The 23414-nt window shown below is 37.8% G+C and overlaps 1 protein-coding gene, 1 long non-coding RNA gene and 1 pseudogene across 4 annotated transcripts in view; 1 reads left to right on the forward strand and 2 right to left on the reverse strand.

Annotated features, from left to right (window-relative positions):
* The window catches only part of Grm7 (glutamate metabotropic receptor 7), a 996496-nt gene that overhangs the window by 968250 nt on the left and 4832 nt on the right, over positions 1–23414 (forward strand). For 2 of the 3 annotated variants that reach the window (XM_004854246.4, XM_013075649.3), the window contains one exon: positions 16549–17756. The exons of the other annotated variant lie outside the window; for it this stretch is intronic. Coding sequence is in view for 1 of the 2 variants with exons in the window: in XM_013075649.3 (XP_012931103.1) it covers positions 16549–16598 (50 nt within the window). In the remaining variant the exon portion in view is untranslated. Of the gene's footprint in view, positions 1–16548; positions 17757–23414 lie in introns of those variants that run through there. 3 annotated transcript variants of the gene reach the window in all.
* LOC110351074 (uncharacterized) overlaps positions 1–23414 on the reverse strand; it is a 136942-nt gene that overhangs the window by 41309 nt on the left and 72219 nt on the right. The gene's annotated exons all lie outside the window — the stretch shown is intronic.
* Positions 2486–4770, reverse strand: LOC147826377 (DNA repair-scaffolding protein pseudogene; annotated as a pseudogene).

Genomic DNA, 23414 nt, shown 5'->3' on the forward strand with positions numbered 1-23414 from the left:
CTGTACAACAGGTGGGAAGATCAGAGGCTGTTCATACTCAAGGAAGCAGACTGGGGCTGAACTATCCTTCTTCTTTCAATGTATTTCAGAAAGGAGGAGAGGAATCTCAGGCCAAAACAAAATGTTAAAGCCCAACTATTAAGGAATATTAGACAGAAACATTGTCTTAAGCTCTTACTATTCCTAAGTCATGGACCTATCATCTGCTATCTATGAACCTACTACCTTTTACTCATTCAGTTATTTATGCTTTGAGTATTAGATACTGTCAGAAGTCCTGAAGATACTATGGTGATCAAGAAAAGACATGAGAAATCTACAATCTAGAGAGAAAACAAGAAGATATAATGAAATACAACTAAATTAGAATACTTCTGAGAATGCTAGTGATATGTGATGGAAAATTAAAAATACACTAATGGGCTACTGAGTACCTGTGAATCAAGAAATGCTATTTTATAGAGGCTGTCAAGGAAGACTCCTCCAAGGAGATGACATTCAAACTGAAACTTGGGGGTGGGGGATGTGACTCAGTGGTAGAGCACTTCACCAGCATATGTGGGGCCCTGAATTCTATCCCAGTGTGCGTGCATGTGTGTGTGTGTGTGTGTGTGTGTGTGTGTGTGTGTGTGTTGGGGGGGGGATCCATCTTCAGGAATATCAGGGGGAAGAATATTCCAGAACATCAGCAACCTACAGTCAGAGTGTATCTCTGCCCTCACGCCTCTTTTGCTCTCCTATGTGTTCTTCTGGCATGGATTTTATCAAGGAAGTAGTTCTCTCTGTATAATCTCTAGGGACTGTTATAAAATTCTTTCCTTTTTCTTCAAGTTCTATGATTTCTCAATCTTTAACACTGTTTATTTGGATAAATAAATGCCGAGGCCATCACACACACATTGGCATGAACACACAGGAAAAAAAAAATGACTTGAGTTAGAAAAGACAGGAAAGGCAGCAGTCCCTAATGATCCTGCTGACCCAGGGCATGGTTTTCACATCTTCACTTCTACCAATCCCTGCATATCAATGATAATTCTCTGTTTAAAGGTAACTGAATATCTGTTAATTAGTTTCCAACAATGGATTAGGCAAGCCCCTCAGGTGACAAAATTCACTGTGTGAAGCAAGACTTAGACCAGATTAGCCAATTATCTGGCAGGCACCATGCATTTCCTACTTTACAATAGACATCACTAATCCATCCTGATATGTTGATTCACATAGTTTAAAAGCCAAACTCATAAAACAATTGAATAGACATACTGAGTTTCTAAAGCTATTTCCACCTTTAAGGGTCATTGAGAAAATACCCTTGAAGGAGACATTGGGACTGTAGCCCTTTCCTGTCCCTTTGCTTCCTGGCTGCCTTAAGGCAGGCAGCCACCACATGTCCCTCACCATGATGTTCTGCCTTGCCACAGGCCCAAAGACAACAGAGCCAACTGAATGAAACCTTTGAAACCGTAAGCCAAAATAAACCTCTCCTCCTTTCAAGTTGATTTTCTCATTTTGTTACAGTAACAGAAAGCTGATGAACACATGTACAAATATACATTTTCTTCATGAACTGTTTATAAGCAGCTTTCAGATAATATGACACTAATATACCTAAATACTTACAAATGTATCTTCTAACAACTGTAACTTACAAAAATCTCAATGCTATTTCACATCCAATGCTTTTAATATTGATGCAGTAATATTAAATAGAAAGTTAAAAAGTGATTTAAAAATTATAAATAGTGTACATTTCCATAAACATCTTTATACATATAGTTTTGGCTTTTTTATTTTAACATTCTGAATGTCATTTTCCTAGTAATGTACTAAATTTCAGATTTACTATTTTAATTTTAAAATATTTTCTTAAACAAAAACCACTGAAGTTCAGTTATTTTAATTTTAATTTGATTATAAGAAGTTGGTAAATAAACAAATTAATATTCAAATAGAAGAAGAAAAAGGAACTTCCAATCACCTCAAAGTTTGAAGGTTAAGAATGACATATTAGGTCATTCAAAGCCAACTTTTGAGTGTGAGCTGCCTACTTTCACACATGGTAGAAGGATATGTATGAGATGGGACTTCCATATTCAAGCTTTACCCCCATGTCCAGTCTAGCCACAGGGAGGAGGAATCTGGCTTATTAGATTGCAAGCTCCTGGAAGACAGGGATGTATCATTCTCCTTCCGTATCCCCAACAACCCATGTTTAAAACATGGTAGACATTTGGTATGTTAATGAAGCTTTTTCAAACTTCTCTTATCTATACTAGATCCCAAACTCTATAGTCCATAGCCAGGATCCCAAAATACACAACTATTTTTTTCCCCTTAACTAATTAGCAATAATGTTATTTTATTTTTGTTGAATAGTGGCAAGTATAGTATGAAGGTTTTAAATACATTTTACTTTGGTAGGTGAAGGGAAGGTGTTTGGGGCAGTAGTGCTGGCAATGGTTAACCCTTCATTGTTCAAATAGATCGTGCCTCGCTATAGTCTGTTGTTTTCCCTCTGTATGCTTTAATCAATGTCTTGATAATGAAAGCAGACTAGATAGAGTAGATATAAAATCAGTTTTATCTTCAGGCATTTTTATTGAAAAATAAAGATGATTACTAATTTAGAGGGTTGCTCATTTATTATTATTATTGGATTTTTTTTTTTTAGAAACTTGTGTTCTATTTTCCATCAACCTTGTTTCCATTTTGCTTAAGTGTCTGCAGAACAAACAGCTCAAGACCACTTAGTGGTGGTTCCTACTTGCTCAGTGGCCTGAGCAGTGGGGGCTGCAGACCATTCTTCTGTGGCCAGTTGAGCACTCCAGTCTTCTGTAAGGAACTGCTGCATGGGCACAGAGGGCACCTACACACCCTCAGACCAGTCTGCAACCTTCGGCTGGGTGGCAGTGAACTCTGGAGCTGGTGAAGTCCATTCAGCCTGGAATTCCCCCTTGGTCACAGCCTTTTCAGTAGTAGCATCCTCTTCCTTTTCAATCTCTTCAGGATCCTAACTAAGAAAAGCCCGGGTCCTGATGCCTTCACTGATGAATTCTACAAGACATTTAGAGAGGAACTACTGCCACTACTATTTAAACTCTTCAATGAAATTGAAAGGGAGGCAATACTCCCAAATTCATTCCTTCCTCTGGTGGCCTTCTGTAGAAACTTCAAGCCCACCAGACTGCAGGAGTGCCCTTCCAACTCTCTGTCCATCAAGACGGCACACTCCAACTGCACTTCACCGAAGATTCCATAGGCATCTTGTACCAGAAGACAGTCTCAAGTTCCTGGTTGGTCTGCATACCCTGAGCCACTCCCCTGCTGGCCTCTGGAGCTGTCTCTGCCAGGAAGGAAGTAAACTCTCTGTACCACCACTCGAACACCCACTTCTGAATATGGGGTAGCTCCCTGGCTTTCCACCATATCCAGGAGAGAATTCTTTGAGAAAGTGCCAGCTGTGAGGTACTGCTTTGCCTCTTCATGACCATGGGTCCAGTCTGTACTTGTGGTGGCCTGGCCATTATGTACAACCTGGATTTCAGGTGAATTATCTGTTATATCCTTAATTCTAAAAATCTGAGCCAAAATGATGTTTCTTCTTGGAAGGGGTATATCCCAACAGTACACTTCATGGGTTGTTTCTGGGTCTTCTTTGGCAACAAATTTCTGACAAAAGTAAGTATTCAGAATAACAGGACAACTTCCATTTGGGACAATAAGTTTGTGCCAGGGAGGGAAAATGTGTATGATGTCCTGGGGATGCCCCTGGAGGTAGCCTGCATTCTCCCAAGTAAAGAGAACCTTTAGATTGGCTCCAGGCCCAGGGGTCACACCTTGGGAAGGGATGGGGAATGGCGGGCCTAATAACTGCTCACACATGGCAACTTGCATGGTGCATTCCACATGTAGCTCTAGAATTTTCACAATTAATATACCAGATTTTCTACCTGAAAGTCTTTTGATATGAAACACACTGATGTCTCCATAAAGAAATGGCAGATCTCTCTCAATTTTTCAGTCCATTTAGTCTTTCTGCTAGTCTGCCTCTTAAAAGTTTCTTCTTTGCTGAATCTTCTGGAGTCCTAGGAAGCTTGGCTGTCTGTTTCTGGGGTGTACACAAGATGGGCTCTGTTGATTTCACCCTTAGGTTGACCAGTCTGTCCATTATCTGCCTTGTATCCAGCCCAAAATCCATGTGGTATTGTGAGGGGACTCTGAATCAATGAATAGGACATCCTCTGAGTCATCTTTCTCACCATGTGATGAATATTCCAAAATTTCTGCAGAAATTGGCTGTGGAGACCACCATCTTCTCCTACAGGCCAACACAGCCACCTGAATGCCTACACAGCCATTTTTAATCCTGAACAGAACTGTAGCTCTGAGGCCCCATCTTTGTCTTACCAGGCTTGTCCTTCATCTCTTCCCAGGCCAGATGCCTTCCTGGTTTTCCTCTTTTGTGAATCTCTCCTACTCCTCTGAGATCTTCAGTCAAAACAAGAGGCTACTTACTAAGCCAGTCATGGTGGCCCACACCTGTAGTCCCAGCACTTGGAAAGCTGAAGCAAGATCACTGTATGCCAGGAGTTTGGGGCCAGCCTGTACAATATAACTAGATTCCATTTCAGGAAAAAAAAAAAAAAAAAAAAGGACAACTGAATTTAAGAGAATTTGACTGTCATTGCATACATATCCCTTTCCCAGATTTAAAATAAACAAATGAAAAAAATAGCTCTTGCCTTAAGGTAGCTCTGTATGAAAATGGCTAACTGGCCCTTTTGCCCATTTGGGCCTGTGGCAAGGCAAAGCATCATGGTGAGGCACATGTGGTGGCTGCCCACCACAAGGCAGCCAGGAAGGAAAGGGACAGGAAAGGGCTCCAGTCCCAATGTCTCCTTCAAGGGTACTTTCTCAGTGACTCTTAATGGTGGAAATAGCTTTAGAAATTCCATATCTCAGTGCTAAGGGAACATGGTGTGGGTAAAAGCAGTGGTAGCTCTGTGAGATGCTTGTCCTTCTAGAACTGCACTGTGGTTTTGACTAGGAATTCCACATGCCACAGACTCCTAATTATTCCATCAAATTCTAGTTACTTCCCTTCCCTGTACCTGCTGATGTCCATGTATACACCCATTCTCAATCAATCCTCCAGGATGCTACTAGAAATTTCAACTACTGCTGAACTCACAGTTCACGCTAATATCTAAACCCCTGTATGTGATTGGAAATACCCTTACCCTTACCAATCACGATAGCACATACCTGTAATCTCTAGATTAAAGCAGAATGATCATAAATTCAAGCTCATCCTGGGCACCTTAGCAAAACCCTGTCTCAAAATTTAAGAATTAAAAAAATTTAACAGGGCCTGGGATTTAATTCATTGTGAAGGCTCTGGGTGCAATCCCCAGTATTGCAAACAAAACCCTTGATAATAAGGCTAATCTCCCTACCTGTCTCTTTTCTAGCATTCTTTTTCCCCCCTCTGCATGAATTCTGTATCAAATTTTTAATCTTTTGCAGTTTTCTCTAAAGCTTTTTCAAAGAACATGCCTTTGTCAAGGTAGTGTCTCCACCTGGAATATTCTTCAATGGCAAGTTTTCTCTGATACCTAAGCCTGACTGAAAGCTACACTGCTCAAGAGGCAGCTCAACATCCCCTCCTCTTTGACACATTTTGAATTCCTCAGACAATTTTGTTGCCATTTCCTCTGAGCACAAATTTAGGCTGGCACACCTCACCAGGCCTTAAATTCTCTGTGCGTACTACCCACTTCTGGTCACTCACTCTGTTCCAGCCATCTTGGCCTTTGAGTTTCAGGGCTTTGTGCCTCTGGCTTGCTCTATGAGCTAAGGATGAACATGGCTTCTCTCACCTCCTTCAAATCTCTGCCAAAATATCCTCTCTGAATTAACTACCACTGACCTTGATAGATCTGTAGAAATGATCTCCACATTTGTTAACATACGCAGATCCAGAAGCTCATCCCCCAAAAAGCCAATGTCAGAGAGATGAGCATTGAGGGGAGGAGATGGGGAGGAGAAAAGATTTTATTCAGTAGCTATCGAAAGTCATCGTGAGTTTAACAATGTTTTGCAGGAGAAATCTCTACCAAAAAAATAGAACGGGCACCAGAACCATGGTCAAAATTGTTACTAGGAATTTTGGGGGTGGTTTATCATGGCGACTTTACCTCATGATATTTTCTGGACCCATTTTCAGATCATTTTTCTCCAATTCCAAAAAATGTCAGGGTCAGACAGTATTACAAAAGAAATTCATTTCATAGGACACACATGTGGAGATAACATAATTTCTCTAGTGTGAGAAACTGAAAGTGTAAATAAGGACTAAAAGGTGTAATAGATGATGTGAAATAGGAAGAAAGGGGGCAAAGACTTCGGAAACAGAGTCTTTGTAAATAGGGAGGGATGCAGGAGTTGAAGGGAGGGCAGGCGGATAGGGAAAAAATAAGAACCAAGAGAGATTATGTAAAGGTGCAAATTTCTAATGATGAATGCCATTATATTATATACCTAAAATGTACCAATAAAATTAATTTTTAAAAAAGAAATTCATTTCTTTCTTGTTCTTGGGCTTGTAGTTCTAAGTTGACCAATCAGCCAAGATGCACCCACATAGGTAATCAGATTGAATTGTCCATGTTAGATAAACAACAAACTGAAAGAAACCATAACCAAACAAAGTGCTCTTCCCAAACAAATTTCTTCAAAGGAGATAATGGAAATGCAGTCTGTTTGACCATATCTCACACCCTTGGTAACGCAAATGACCTATACTAGATCCAAATGACAGAGAAACCCCAAATCAAAGACTTGAGGGTTCTGGTACTCACACTAGTAAGACTTATCCAGTTCAGGGTCTATCGTTGCCCTCAAAATACCATTTATTTCCTCAACCAAAGTAGTAGTAGTTAGTGCTGCAAAGGGGAGAAGGGAAAATTCTTGAGGCAAGATAAATCTTGCCAGCAGCTGGGAAATTCCCTCAGGACAGAGGGCTAGCACCATTGGGCACTGGACAGCACTGGGTACCTGACACACACTGGTACAAAGAGTGTAGTGGCCTGAGCACCAACTTCATCCCCATGGCACTGAAACCTCAACCTAACCCCCTCGGGCTGCTTTTATCATGGTGTTTGTGATTGTGCTGTTAAGATTCCATATGTGCAAATTCACCTACTATTTAAAGTTGATTTTTAATTCTGAAATTAACATTTGCAGCACTTTCAAGATCATTCACAGCCATGTGCTTAGCAGTGACATATCTGAGTCACTCTGGGCACATGTTTCCAGCTGACACAAACAGGGTGACATTGCAATTTCTTTTCTCATATGAAAACAGGAATCCTTTTCTCAATTTAACACCTATTCTTCCTTTGGGGTGTTTTTCTTGGTGATTTTGCCTTTTAAAACTGCCCCCAGGTGTACTGCTACAGTGCTACCTAGTATTCTTAAGTGCAGTAAAGGTCTCATATACGTGAATGAAGAAAATAAATATGTATGGGAAAATAAATACGAACATTAAGTCATTAGTTCTGAATGCAATGCTAATGAATCAACAATGTATATGAAAATGTTTTTAAATGTACATATAAAAGAAAGTTGTTATGACTAGAGGCTTGTAGGCACCTAACTGTATTTCTTCTAGGAACAATGATAGTACTTGCTAATTCAGTGAGTGTGGCAACTTGACAGAATATACTTCGCTGAATCTTTTTTTTCAATAATTTGTCTTCATCAGTAGAATTTAATTAAGCTCCATATAAACAGGGACTATACTTTCTATGTAACATAGTTATAGTACCATTGCCTATAATTATATCTGACATATAGTAGCTGGCCAATAAATATGTGTTGAATTTCAATGAACTAGAAGTTGTCCAGGATAGAGAATATTTTTCTCTACCTTGGACTACTGGTTTATGGCCATGCTACTAGCACACTGTGAGCTCTTAGTAAAGATTGGAAAACATGTATAAAAGAACAAATAAACAGGCTATGTGTCTGCTGTCCCAAAATACCAAGGCTTAAAATTCAACAGGAAATTGTCATCCAGCGGCACTAAGTACTATTCTGCTGCTCTTTTATCACTAGTGCCTTATTTTTCACATTACCCCTAAGACAGACTTTGGTGCATAGCCTCAATCTTTGATGCATCATTGCACTGCATCCATAATATGTTCCAGAATGCTTGCATTTATAATATATTGAAATTGCAAAATGCACAAAAGCTTTCCAAAGCCCAAGTAAAGTGCATAATAAAAAAGTCCTTTCTTTGATATAGTAATTTACTGTATCTCTCTCTTTTTTTTTTCCAAAGCAACACATATACAGCTTCAGTCAAATTACTCAGATTTTAGCTTAGCCAAGCCTAAAGATATTTCAAGACAGGGATTCTGTCTATTTGCTTCAAATGCATCTTCTAAGAACCATGGAAACCTCTGCTTGATGCTTTACATCTTAAAGTACAAATTAGATTTTTTTAAAGCAACACTAGAATGTTCATTTACTCTTTTTATGGTAGACTGAAAATTGATTTCTCAATTTCAGCCAGGTTGTTTTGGCCCTGCTTGGATACTAAAAAGGGAACAAAGAATGTTGTAATTTAAAAGTCACAAATGAAATCTGAGGAGCTATTTTCATAGTACACTTTGGATACAGAAGGACCAAAGATGATTCTGAGGAGGAAGGGGAAACCAAATTCCATGAGAGTTCCACACAAGTTTTTTGTTTCATTCATGTTTTCTAAGGTCCTCCTAGAGCTGACAGTGACTTCAGAAAGCAAAGACCCCTCTATAGCCACATGTTCAATAAATATGCATAGACAAGTATCAGACACTTCCTATGCACTCAAAAAGTTGTCTCTACCATTCTAACATTTGTGTTTCTGCTGTTGGAGACACCTGTGAAAAATAAGGGTTGTGGTTAAGCATGAGGAAGGCACAAGAGGGAGGTGAGGAGACCAGAGCCTGGAAATCCAACCTGTCTGGGGAATAGGAAAGCCACCTGCAGTGAGTGAACTTGAAACTAAACCTGGAACAATGAGCAAGTGACCAATAAGAGGGAAAAGGTAAAGAAGAAAGCTCTAGGAAGGAAATGTGAGGATCTTTTTCAAAACCATAAATGGTTCACCTATGGATTTGCATTAAAAGGCCTTTTAGGAAAACTTTCATTAGAAAACTAACCAGTGGAACTTTGACTAGTCCATGTTTCCCTTTGTAATTCTCCAAATTTAGTATGGTAACACGCACACATATTGAAGTCATTTACCTGGCCCTGCCTCGCCTCCCAGCCTTGAGCTCCGTTACTCTTTGCTTCCTCCTCATGCTCCTCGTTGGAAGCACAGCAAGCTTTCATATTGTCTTGTACCTGCCTTACGCTACCTCATTTTTCAGGGCTGAGATCAAATCTCCCTTTTTCTATGATGCCTTCCTAGGCCCCACCTAAGACATTCATGACCCCTTGTACAATATCTTTAAGTGTTTTTCACAGGCATAGAATCATTTTCTATATTATCATACAAGTTCCGTTATGTGTCCCTGGTAAAAACAGTGGAAGCACCAAGCACCTGATCCCTCTTTTCTTAGGTTTTGTAAGGCACTACTTCTCTCTGCTATTGTCTGCAAATATACTGATCGGGTCCCAGCAGCTCTGCTGCGTCTCATCCACTGAACACTCAACTTTGTTGAGGGCTTTGTTGAGGGCTGCCAACTTGCTTTGGAGATTCCTCTCAATAGAAAGCTGGTCTATGACTCTTCCCTTATTTAGCACAGGAAGTAGAAAAAAAAAGAAATATCACCCCCTTGCTGATGACACCTGGCAGCCCTATATAGTAAAATGTTAAATCATTTAAATTATACTATGAATGAAAAGTGAACCCACAGCATTTTGTATGACTGTTTTGTATGGCTAGCCTCTATTAGAGTAACTGGCATTTAGTAGGTGCTAAATAATATTTTCTTATACAGATGATTGAAAAGATAGACAAATATCCAGATTTTGGAGCTTTTGCAACTAGATTATAATAATGGTGATTTGGAATATTGAGCTGTTCTACTGATTGATTACATTTTCACTGCTGCCAAGATCCTTATGTTAACAAGTCCAGCTAACAAACATGAAGACAAATAGTCTAGAATTCTCTAGGGAGACTGTTGCTGGGAACCTGGGTGTGGGGAGCAGGGGAGATGCAGGTTTTTAGTTGAGAATTGAATTGACAAAACTGAATGCCTCATTCTGTGGTAATCATGTTTCTTCTTGTTCAGCTTCGCATATTGTTGACTAAGTAATGTGCTACTCTAATCAGTTTTAAAAGGGGGAAATCACAACCAAATAAATTACTTTTTCTGAACAAAATACTGTAGGTTTTCTAGGTTTTTTAAATTCTCAAATGAGAACAGTTGAAGATAACATCTCTTTTCCCATTAAGTGCTGGGCTAAAGGCAGCTAACAAATGATATAAAGAGACAAGAAACAGATCACTGATCACAGAAGCGATTACTCTCAAGTATTTCTTTTTCTTTTTAGTAACTGCACACCATAATATGAAGAATCACTCTCAGGTGAAGTATTTATGAACAAACAGTGACTAAAAATCATAGTGGATAGGGAAATAGTAAAGGAGTGGGGAGGCACACACAATGCTTAGAATGAGTTCATAGAAAAATTAACTTGGACAAAGTTGCATCCTGCAATAAATCACTATTCCAAAGTTTGTTGAGCTTCACAACACACAACAGACGAAAGAGGTATAATCAAGATTTAAGAAGTACCACATGATTTTCAAAGTGTAGTCTTGTGTAGCGTATAAAGGAGGTCACTAAAAAGGGAGGAAAAAACAGGGTGCAGTATATTCAAATGAACTTGGAAAACCATGCAGATAGCATCAAGGAGTTGCGAACTCACAGCCTAGAGATTTCATCTGGGCTCTATTTTGTTTCTGGCTTTTGTTTTGTTTTCTACTTGTTAAACGTCTTACATGATTTAAAACTATCTACTGAAAACTGAATTGTCCCAATATCTAGAATAGAGCCCACCAAATTTTAGTGTTCAATGAATATTTGTTGGATGCCTTAATGAGAAATGAACTTTAACCTAAAAACACAGAAGTCTGGCTCCTCTTCTAAAAATAGAATATGTACCTGTTGAGGTAACATTCCATGGTCATTATGCCTTTTTGATGAGGCGGCAGGTATTTTCTGATTCATTCATACTGTTCTTTAATAACTTATATTTGGCCCACTTTGCTCTTCTGATATGGGCAGAATAAATTATATTAAAATCTCTGGAAAGTGGCACACACTTCTATGTGTACATGTGGAAAGGTGTCAGGTATTATCCAGAAGTGAAATTACTGAACCAATGATGTACATATTTTTACATTTTCTAGTTATTTACAAATTTACATTCTCTATCAGTATGGACACAAGAGTCCCCTCTTCTGTATACCCTCATAAAAACTTAGTATTGATTCACTGTTTCTTTGTAATGATATGGACATAAAATGCTATCTTACTGTTTTTTTGTATTTCTCTAATTGGCTAATATTGAGAATTTTTATTAATTTGTATTTCATCTACCAATTGCCTTGTTATATTTTTAAAGGATTTTCTAAAAATTAGAGTCTCTTATTCAATCATTTGCATAAATTAAATAATTTTTGGTATCAATCCTTTGTCAGCAAATATATGGCAAATATTTTCTCTTGAATTATTCCTTTGTCATTCAATTGTGTTAATGATGTTGTTTTTTCAAATGTCATCTACTCCAGCACCATTTGGTACTGAAAAATTTGGGAAGTAAAGTTCATCAATAGAAAGAAAGAGTTATAGCAATTTTGCTGTATGAGAAAATTATACAGTAAAAATAATTACCAAATCAGCAAAAATAAATTTCAAAATGCATTATTTGAAAAGTAGGTTGCAAATGATTATGCAGAGAATAAGATCTTTTGCATGATTTTTAATTAATCTTATGAGTACATTTTAGATATACACAATGATCACATTCATCATCAGGAATTTGTACCTGTACATGATATATCTTCTTCTTTTTTCCCATTCCCCTTTCCTCCCTTCAACTTCTCTTACCTTCCTTATGTACAAATATTTGTTTACATTTTCTTTCTTTTCTATTTTTTTGTTTTCCCTTCTTTCCTTTCCATCTCCCCTCTTCCTAGTTCCCCTTCCCATCCAAACATTTTCTCTCTATTTCAAAATATCTATTATACATTTTGGTCCTTATTTACTCTATCAGTTTCTCACACCAGAGAAATAATGTAATATTTATGCAAGTGTATCTGATTTATTTCACTTAAGAGTATGGTCCCAAGGTGCATTCATTTACCTAGAAATGTCACCATGCCCTAAACTAAAATTGAAATGGATCAAATATCTAAATATTAAAACAGAAACACTAAATCTGCTGGAGGATAAAATAGGTAGAACTTTTGAAGACATTGTTGTAGGCAAAAATTTTATGAACAAAACCCCGAACACACAGGAAATAGGACAAAGAACCAACAACTAGGATCTCACCTTATTAAAAAGCTTAGTAAAAAGCTTTTGCACAGCAAAAGAAGTTGCCAACAGAGTGACAAGACAACGCAGAGTGGAAAAAACTTATCAGCTCAGACAAAGGACTTTTCAGACAAAGGACTAATATCAGGAATATATAAAGAACAAAAAAATCAGACTCCACACATTTAAAGACCCGGTCCAAAAATGGGCATCTGAAATGAAAAGACACTTCTCAGATAAAGAAATACAAACAGCAAATAAATATATGAAAAAATCTTCAACAACAATGGTCATCTGAGAGATGCAAATTAATACTGATATTCTATCTCATCCCAGAATGGATGGTTTTATTAAGAAATCAGTGAATAACAAATGCTGCCGAGGCTGTGGGAAGAAAAAGAACCCTTCTCCGCTGTTGGTGGGAGTGTAGACTGGTGCAACCACTGTGGAAATCAGTGTGGAGATTCCTCAAAAAACTAAAACTATAGGTTCCTTTTGACCCAGCTATCCCCCTTCTTGGTATCTTCCAAAAGGAACTAAAAAGCATCATACCACAGTGATATCTGTGCACCCATGTGTATAGCAGCACAGTTTGCAATAGCTAAATCTTGGAAACAGCCTGAAAGCTCATCAACTGATAAATGGATAAAGATGTGTTTTTATGGAGTACTACTCACCCATAAAGAAGGATCATCTTGTATGCTTTAAAACACATAAATCAGTACTATCTGTAGTTATGGGCAACTAAACATGAACTAGCACAACGTGTGTCAGCTTCAAGACAGTAGCTGTGGAGGGTTGAGGAAAGAACTGAGGTGGAGTTGAAGAGTAGGGATGGATTCAACTGTACTTATTACCCATCTGCGTACAGCAGGAATAAAAGATGTCAATATTTGCATGTGTTATATTCAGGGATATGATATACTTTCTTGATTTACCTTTTATAGATGTTTGAATCATTTCATACATTTACTTCCACACATATACATCTATATAAACACATTTAATTTTTTTTTTTTTTTGAGACAGGGTCTTACTTTGTACTTCAGGCTGGGCTTGTACTCACTTTGTGGCCCAGATTGGCCTTGAACTAGGGGCAATCCTCCTGCCTCAGCCTCCCAAGTGCTGGTATTACATGTTTGTGCCACCATAACCTGCTATATATTTAATTTAGAAAAAAATCCTCTACAGGACATGTACCATATAGCTAATATACTATCAAAATTCTTATTATTTACAAAACAAAGAAATTAAAAGTGGGGTGGGAGAGAATCCTATTTATTAGTGTTTCTCCAAAATAATATTTGTGAGATTCTTTTCCTTTTCCATTTTTCTTTTCTTTTTTTCCATACTTCCTTTAATCTGAGTTACAAATGTTCCACAGAAGTGCTCAGTTCAGAGCATATATACTAAAATTGGAACAAATGTTCCACAGAATACACTTTGAGAAATGAAATTGAAAAAACATTAAGAAGGAAACAACTACATAACTCAAAGTTAGTATCAACTTGAGTGTTCATTTTGACAACATACCAAGAATGAGCTGGAAGATCTGACCTATCTTAAGTAGCAGATGTGCATCAGTGATGCATAAACCAGTGTCCTTTACATTTATTGTAGATACCAACTTTTCAAGATACCTTGTTTCAATAGGAACAATGTCATCTACCATTGTTTTTCTTTAAAAGCTATAACATCATAAGTAAAAAAGACCAAAAAACAGACAAACTAAAAAAAAAAAAAAACAGATCTAGCTATTATAAAACTAAAAAGTGTATTTCTTTAACAAGTATTTCACTGGACAACTATTGTGAGATAAACTGTTTTCTTTCCTGGACCATAAACTACCTTGCTATCCCAATAAATGGAAATATCATGGGCATTTATTTTATTTAACCATAAGACTAAAATCCTTTGGAAATAAAATTATAATACATTGGACACTGTTGTGGAAGGTACATATATTGCCATTCTAGGAAATGCATGGACTTCATTATAATTTTGCTGGGAGTTATCTAAGCAATTTTGCTAAGAAACCACATATGGAGGCTTATCATTTGTATACAAATTTTTAACTTAAAAATATATTTATACATTATATTCTCCAATGAAAAACTGGAATAATTCAAATATTTGTATCATCAATGCAGGGTAAGGATTAATCTCCCCATTTTACAAAGGCTCCAAGAAATTCAGCATCATGGTATTGGGCTAATCACACCATGGATCTCCATCAGAGTCAAAAGTCCAGCTAGAGCATGGTCTTCCTACTGTGACCTAAAGAGGAAAGTGCAGACTCAAGTACAATGTAGCCTAGGTCTAGAGTGCCAGACCTTCTAAGCCTCAGATCCTTCCCATGTGCAATTGAAATTATAAATGGTATTCATCTATAGGCTATCTGAGAACACAAGAAGGTAATCCACGCAAAGCGCCGGTAAATTCCATTGTATTCTGCAAATCATAACTTTTAATTTTTAAACATGACTTGGTATGGATTTTATTTTAATCAAAGCAGTGCTCTGTTCTACAACATAGGGATGTTATTTTCTAATTTATTATTCTTTCACTAAAGGCTCTTCCTTAGTGACTGGTGCACTGTAGTAACCCATTAAAGAAATGTCAATTACTTCTTTTCTACTAGAGAGTTACACTTATATGAAAAACAATTTTATAATTAATCACAAAACAGAGTCAGTCTCAGATATTTAGGTTAGGACAAGCTTCCAGGTTCCTTGTTTCCTTTATTTCCCCTTTGATCCTAAGGATAATTAGCAGGTTGGCATTTGACAAATCATGCTGTGACTATGATTTTCAAGTGTCCGCTGAGATTTTCTCACTATGACACTGTAAATAAAGAAATACCTTCAGAAAGTTTTCCCCTTGTATCCAAACCAAGAATACTGTTGAAGACTAAATATTGTAACACAGATGAAGACTTCTTAGAAGACTTGGGCATTATTGAACTGAGGCCATGCAGTTATCAAGCAAAAATACATCATGGCTGAAATCGCATGACGAGATTTTTTAGGAGACCCTCAATTTTATGTAACTCTATTTTTCCTTTCATGTTAGTTAACAAGGTATAACAGAGAAATGAGCCTTCCAATTGGAATTCCTAGGAAAGAAATCTTAATTTTGAATCCAAAATATAAGAACAGTCTTCTAAGACAGTGCATGGTGTTTTGAAAAACAAACTGTGCATATATGTATCTATACCATATTGGAAGCATCACTCAAAGACCAGATAAAACTCTGTCTTAATTTGCTAATGCAGCTTCTCAGTTCCTCTAAATTCACATGAACCCTTCTTCAGTATCTAACCCTATATCTGCCATATGAGAGGCCACTGACACGTATTTACTACTAGGAGGAGAATTCTGATCACTTGACCAAATAGAAAAATAATTTGTTCTACATGTAACAACAAAAAAAATGCAGACTGTGCATGTTGAGACACCTGGCAGGTTTAAATGAGTGTCAAACCTTAATCAAAATAGTTTTGCAAATTACCATTTTAAATGTACTGATCATAACAAAATTAGATCTATAGTCATTTGATTGTGTGATTGAGAACTAGAGAAGGCATTCTGGCTGACCCAATCTCTTGTCAACCTAAATTAATTCCAGTGACTCAAGACAAACCTTTCCCAAGCATAGGACATTTGTTACGAAAAGGTCTGGCGGAGGATCACAGGCTGAAATTTAATGCAATATGGATGGACTCTTTAAGCTTAGGGTTGGCTAAATAGAAAGTGTGACAACCATTGATAAATTTACTAGCCTCACCTACCAAAAAGAGGGAGGCTGGATACATCTCAGAAAAAATAATTGAGATGGTTTAACAAAATCTTAGAAACAGAGGAATCCAAAGTTGTGTATGTTCCTCCAAGGTTCCTCATCCCACCTTAACCTTGTACCACAAGTCATCACAGGTCTAGTTCTACTTCTACCTGTGCAAAAGAGGGTCACTGCCACAACTGACTCTTTTAATTTCTTTTTTCAGGCCCTGCTGCAAAAAAGAAGTATGTCAGTTATAACAACCTGGTTATCTAACCTGTTCCATTCCATGGAACCATGGAGGAGGAAGACCCTCAGTTATTCTGTCACCCAACCTGGCATAGGACTCTTTTGGTCCTGCCCGCTTCCAATCACTGGAGGAGCTTCCCCGGCTGGGAGACCAATGTTAGAGGATCCAAGTGTCCTAAACAGCTGCTTTATGAAATAATCCTTACTTTATCTTGGCTTAATAAGTCACTGGCATCAGCACTGCCAATGAGGCTGCAATTCTGGACCTTCCCTTCCAAAGGGAGTGTTGAGACTCAAGTCCCACCCAGGCTCCTTAGGATGAACCATGGAGAGCCACAGGACCGTTGTGGGGCTGACCTGTCTTTCTACGTATGTCCTTCAAGGATGCAAGGTTTTGAAATTTTCTGTACAGTTTGTGAGGACTTTTGCACTTTGCCATCTGACGTCGTATCTCGGTTCACTGTTTGTTTTCGATTGCCCTGTTTTCATAGAACCCTATTCTCACAGATGGTGGAATATTGGGAAAATTTTAAAACAATTAAAATTTTAAAAAGATCTCGGCAGACAAAAACGACATGCATACATCTGTACATGACTGTATAATTATGATTACAGTACCACTGCAAATCATGCTATTTTTTTTAGACAAAAAGATATTTAAAGACCAAAAACTGTGCTGAGAAAGTATGCCCCACCTAGCTTTGGTTTGTGATAGTTACACAAAAGAAAAGCATTGGTCACATGGAATAGAGGTCTTGATCTTTGGAATGCATGCTAGTAATGTATTTTACAGTACATGTTAATAATTTATGTTCAATATTTGTATTTGTGTTCCTTTTTGTTATTTTAATTAGGGTATATGGATATTTTGCAATAATTTTAATAATTATTAAGCTATTTGAAGGAAAGAATATGGATTTTTCACGTCTTGAGGTTTTGTTCATGCCCCCTCTGACTGACCAGTGTGATAAGGACTTTAAAAAACAGCATGTATGTTTTTTACTGTTTGTAATAAGTACTTTCGTTAATCTTGCTGCTTATGTGCCAATTTAGTGGAGAAAAGAAAATCCTTGCTGAAAAATTCCCTTTCCATTCTCTTTCAATTCTGTGGTATTGTCCAAGAATGTATCAATAAAATACTTTGGTTAACTTTTTTATTTTCTGCAATAAATATTTTTAGTTGTATTTTCCCCTTTTAGTTATAGTTTATTTCAAATCCTAAGCTGTAGAACAACATGGACAACCACACTTGTGAAAGTCGCACTGTATCTCACAAAAACAACCATATCAGAAATATAAATGAAAGCCAGCAGTGCCACACTCTCTCATAGAAAAGGAATAATCACAAATCCCAGGAATTTCTTCTTTCCCAGGAAGTTCATACTTGACAAATCTTAGACAGTAACTCAGAAAATTACCCATCAAAAGCATCAAAAGTGGCAGAGGAAGGAAGAAATTAAAGAAATATTAAATAAAAAGCGGTTTGGGGGCAATTTATTGAAAAGGTGCCATTTCAACAAAATTTAGCCAAAGACATAAACAGCTAAAGATATATAATCCAATATATTTGGTTGTACTTGCAAACAAATATCGTGTCCTGGTTGTTGGGTCAAGATTAAGAGTTGGGATTCTCAAAACTCAACAGTATGAAATATCACAGATCAACTGACAGGAACCTGGGTGTCAGGAAGACATAAACATAAATAGACATAAGATTCTCCATTTGCAAAGGATAACCCTAGTCCTTAGTACTGCAACTGGGTCCTAAAATCTGATATGTATTTAAGTGATCCAATATTCTAATGTAACTAATGAAATCCATATCTGCTTTCTACCATTGGCTTCTGCCAAACACTTTCTTGTTGTCCTCAGCTCCCTTAGCCCAAGCACAGTGTATAAAGGGATAAGAAAATTAATTTTAAAATCAGACTCAAGAAAATAAAATTTTTTTTCAATTTTCTCCTATCCTTTATACCCTTCAAACATTACCCCATAGGATTTGTGTATGTGGGGTGTTTGTGTGTGTGTGTGTGTGTGTATTTGTATGTGTGTGTCACTAGGGATTAAACCCAGGGCATTCACAGTTATATTTCCAGCTCATTTTTTTATTTTTTTATTTTGACATAGGGTGGAGTTCAAACTTGCAATCCCCTTGCCTCAGCCTCACAGAAGGCTGGAAATACAAGTAGATATTATGCATCACCACATCTGGTTGGGAAATGTAAATCAAAGAAGAAATGAATTTTGAATTATCCACATTTCTCAAGTTGTAGAGCACAACAAACTGGTATAAAACTGGCTCCCTTTCCTACCAACTATCCTTGAAGAAATTACAAGAATATTCTTAATTTTCCATTTCCTTATCCAGTAAACAATTTAATATACTATCTACTTCATAAGGTTATGAGGGTTGAGAAAGAAAATTCCTGCAAATGATTTAGAATAGTGCTTGGTCAGTGGTTAACTCTTAGCACATGTTAGCTGTTATAACCAACACTGCCCCTACCACCAGCATCAACAATATTATGGTTGTTGCATTTCTTTTACATTAAATTTAAATGTGCAGTGCCCTCCCACTCCAGACATGAAAGCAGAATCTGTGAAGTAGTATACAGACAAGCCAGGCTGTGTTTGTTCTGGTCATGTGGTAGAAGTAATTTCTTTCAGTAAGAAATTATCTAAGAAAATTTCTCAGTTATTCAAATGTAAAAGCAAGAATGTAAAAGCCGGAAATGTAATTCTGTTTAGGACTGTGAAAAGCTATTCCCAAAGACCTTTAATCTACCCATTAATTTTCAAGAGGACTGAGAATAATGATCATGACAATGACACTGACAGAAACTTCTAGAGCACTCTATTAGGAACCGTTATTTACATACAATGTATACTTTACATGATTTGTGCATACTATATACATTAAAATGTATACTTTATGTATATCAACTTATGCAGTCTTCAGAACGCAGTTCTAAAGAGCTACCATTGAACAACTGGGATTAAAATGGGTTGGTAGCCACAGAGCACATGTGTTAGAAACCATCGATACTAGTGCTATAGTTTAGATTTGAAGCATCCTCCAAAGGCCCATCTTCAAATACTTTTGGGAAGTGAGGCTCCCAAAGAGGTGGGGATGGTTGGAGGTCTTTAGGTTATTTGAGGTGTGCCTTGAAGGTGATTGTGGGATGGGGGTCTCTCCCTTTTTCCCTTTGCTCCTTGTCCATGATGTTCACAAATTTGTTCCTGCCATGGTGTATTGCCTTACCAGAGGCCCAAAACAGTAGGATAACCAATCATAGACTATATCCTTCAAAACTCTGAGCTCAAATGAATTTTTTCTATATAATTGTTTATCTTAGTTATTTTGTCAGAGTAGTGGAAAGCTACTAACACAACCAGGAAGCATAATGAGACCCATTCCCTTGGAATTAATTACACAGGTCTCCTTGCTCCTTTTCAATTACACCAAGCCTATCCCACCTCAAAGTCTTATTTTGCTGTTCTCTTACTAGCACTATCCCCTCAAATAGTTATATTATTCAAGTCCCTCATTCATGTAATATATTTAAACATTACCATGTCTGAAGTCTTCCCTGACCATATCTTTTTAAAAGTCTTTTACCCAGCACCCCAGTGAATCCATTAACCTGATTTATTTTTCTTAACAATACTTATGATTATCTGATTTTACAGATTTGCCCTTTTAATTTTGGCTGTCCCTCTCACCAGTATAATTCAGATCAGATGTTTTGTTTTGTTTTATTTTGCTCACCATAATATCCCAGCACTTACAATAATGCTTGACAGTAGGAACTCCATAAATATTTTTGAATGGATCAGTAAAATGAAGAATGAATGGTCGAAGTGAAAGAGTTGGACAAACCACAGGAGAGCTGGAAGAGACTATGCTGACTGGATACAGCCAGCTCCTCTAGAGCTGAGATTTTAGTTAAAAAAAAAAAGACATAAGTCATAGACAGGTATAGTGGTATATACTGTAATCCCAGTACACTGGGAGAATGGAGCAGGAGGACCACAAGTTTGAGCCCCACCAGGGAAACTTAGCAACTTGGCAAGACTTTGTCTCAAAATAAAAATAAAAGTGGGGGTCAGGAGAGCTAGGCTGTAACTCAGTGAGAAAGCCCTGGGTTTAATCACCACTATTGGAAAGAAAAGAGGCAAGTCAACAAGAGGAAGATAAAGGAAAAATGTGGATATGTAACAGTCAGCCTTGGCAGTAGAGGAAGAGCTATTTCTGTGAGATGGGTTTTTTTTGCGTCAGAAGATGAAATAGTCTTTAGGGGAAGTGAAGTGGGAATTCACTTGATGTAGACATCTGGATATTCCAAATCAGAATCAGAAATGTTTGTGTCTGGAGGAGGAAAGAGAAGATAGGAAGATGTTATGCCAGGAAAGCACTGAACTCCAACACCAGAGTTAGAGGCTAGAACTACACCACTTACTGGTGTCAGAGGAAAAAATTATAATTTAAAGTTTTTGTGTATGTGGTACTAGGGATTGAACCTCCAGGATCTTCATACTGAGCTACAACCCTAGCTTCCATTTCTCTTTGTTTTTGAGAGGGGCTTGCAGATTGGCTAAATTGCTCAGCCTGGGCTTGAATTTGTGCTCCTTCTGCCTCAACCTCCCAAAGTCCTGGGATTACAGGCATGTACCACTCACACCCAGCTAAATGTAAAGATTTTAACTGGCTTTATTTTCAGTTCTAGAATTGGGCAACATTTCATGCCATAGCATATAGTAAGTGTTCCAATGTCCTGAGCAGAGGAGGTTGCTTTTATAGATAGAAAATTACTGAGGAAAACAGAAACAGAAGTAGACTCAAAGTTACTTTTCTTGCAAGACAGGGACAGGGAGACAGAATAACAGAAAATAACCAATTGGCTAATTTTTGTGTGAAAAAATTGAAGCAGAAAGAACTTCACTATCATGTCAATTAAAACTTGTCTTTTTGGGAAATCTGGCACTGCTCCTGATTTGCTTGGAAGGTAAGATGAATAGCTTAGTTTCAGCAAGGTGACATGCAACTTTAGCACCAATGACTCCACTTTGACTTTTAGTCTGGGGTACAGGGCCCACAGTAAGAACTTAGTCAAAAGCAATGGGGCCAAGTATTGTGGTGCACTCCCGTAATCCTAGCACTGGGGAAGCTGAGGCAGGAGGATTGCCTTGAGGCTAGCCTGGGGTACATAATGAGTTCCAGCCCACCTTCAACTACATAGCAAGACTCTGTCTCTAAATAAATAAATAAATAAATAGCAATGGACTTCTGTAATTTTTATTTAACATGAGCTGTGCAATCTCAGTCAATCCATGCACCCCCGGGATCCTCTATGTTTTCATCTTTGCAATGGGCATACAGCATGAATGCAGATCTTCTCATTAATTACCTGACATCATGTGGATTTGTTCCAGGATGTGAAGTTTAATGTCAGAGTATACTAACCAAGACACAACATGATCATTTGAAATAGTGTTGGAGGGGACCAAGCTCCAACATAGGAATGAATTACTTTATTGCCGTCACCACAGTTGACATAGCCCAAGGTATCCAGCAATGCTTTTTGGCAGCCATTTCACACAAACAAAAGCAATTAGGCTCTCACAGACTCACCTTCCACAAGTTCTCTGCCAATTACTGCAATTGTATTATTTCCCATTTGACATTCCCTCTACAATTAATCCTATAAAATGTGCTGTATTGTGCTGTCTTCTGTTTAGATCCTGATACACAAACCTATTCTCAACCCTTCCAGGCTCTGTGCTGGTGGTAAACCCACCTTGCCAATCCTCTGCCAAGATACTGACCATATTCTGAAAGATGATAGAGCCAGAGTAGGGCCAGGAGCTTTCTATCAGGGTCTTGTGATTGTGGTACATTCGTCAGCATATGGTGAGGTCATTTTGTCACTTAGAATCTTCAGAAGGGTATAGGAACAATTAGTCTGTGCTATTTGCTCTTGTAAATAATTATACATATATATATTTTTATATATATCAAAACAAGGGGAATCTTGTGCAAGTCAAGACACTTGATTTGGCATTTCCCTGATTACCTATAACAAAAGGGAAGAAGTGATATCAATAATTTTATCATTTAATGAACACTGAATGTCTCGCAGAGCTTGCTTTTTTCCTTCCTATGCATGGTTAACACATCTGTCTGACAGTCTTCACTGGAATCCTGCCCAGGAACCAAATCAAGTGCACACACTATTCCCAAGTCTCTCCTCTAAATTTCTGGATGTCCTGTACTTACCTCCAAATCCTGAGCTCAGCTCCTCTTCTCCAAAACTCCTCAAGAGGAAACAGCAGTGTACATCTCAGGACCTACAGGACAGACATACCTTCCCATATACTAACTCAATGCCAGAGCCTCAGCTCACAAGCTGGTTTCTGACCCTGAATTTGACCTGGTAGTCTCTGCTTAGCCATTTTTCTGGGCTATCCAGTAATATGAGTAATGGCCAAAGAGGTATAGGCAATTTCAGCACCTATGCTATAAAAGCACCCAATTGTTGCATACATGTGGCCTGCCTGGTACTCGCCTTTTCATGACCCTGATCATTCACTGCTTCATGTTTCATACACCACTGTGCTCCTCCTGTCTTTTTCTCTCTTGTTGCCTCTTTAGTAGAGGTCAGTAAATCATCCAATGAAGAGAAGGTGGCAGCAAAGTGCAAATTCTGATTTCTTTCTTATCACGTGTAACTTACACAAATGTTTCTCAAGCTGTAATGTGCATATAAATCACCTCAGGATCTTGTTGAAAACACAGATTCTGACATCACAGGGAGGACTGTGGATAATGCATTTCAATGAGGC

The sequence above is a fragment of the Heterocephalus glaber genome, unplaced genomic scaffold, assembly GCF_053883595.1.
Source record: "Heterocephalus glaber isolate CG9 unplaced genomic scaffold, H.glaber_assembly_v1.0 deba00001472, whole genome shotgun sequence".
Taxonomy (NCBI): Eukaryota; Metazoa; Chordata; class Mammalia; order Rodentia; family Bathyergidae; genus Heterocephalus; species Heterocephalus glaber.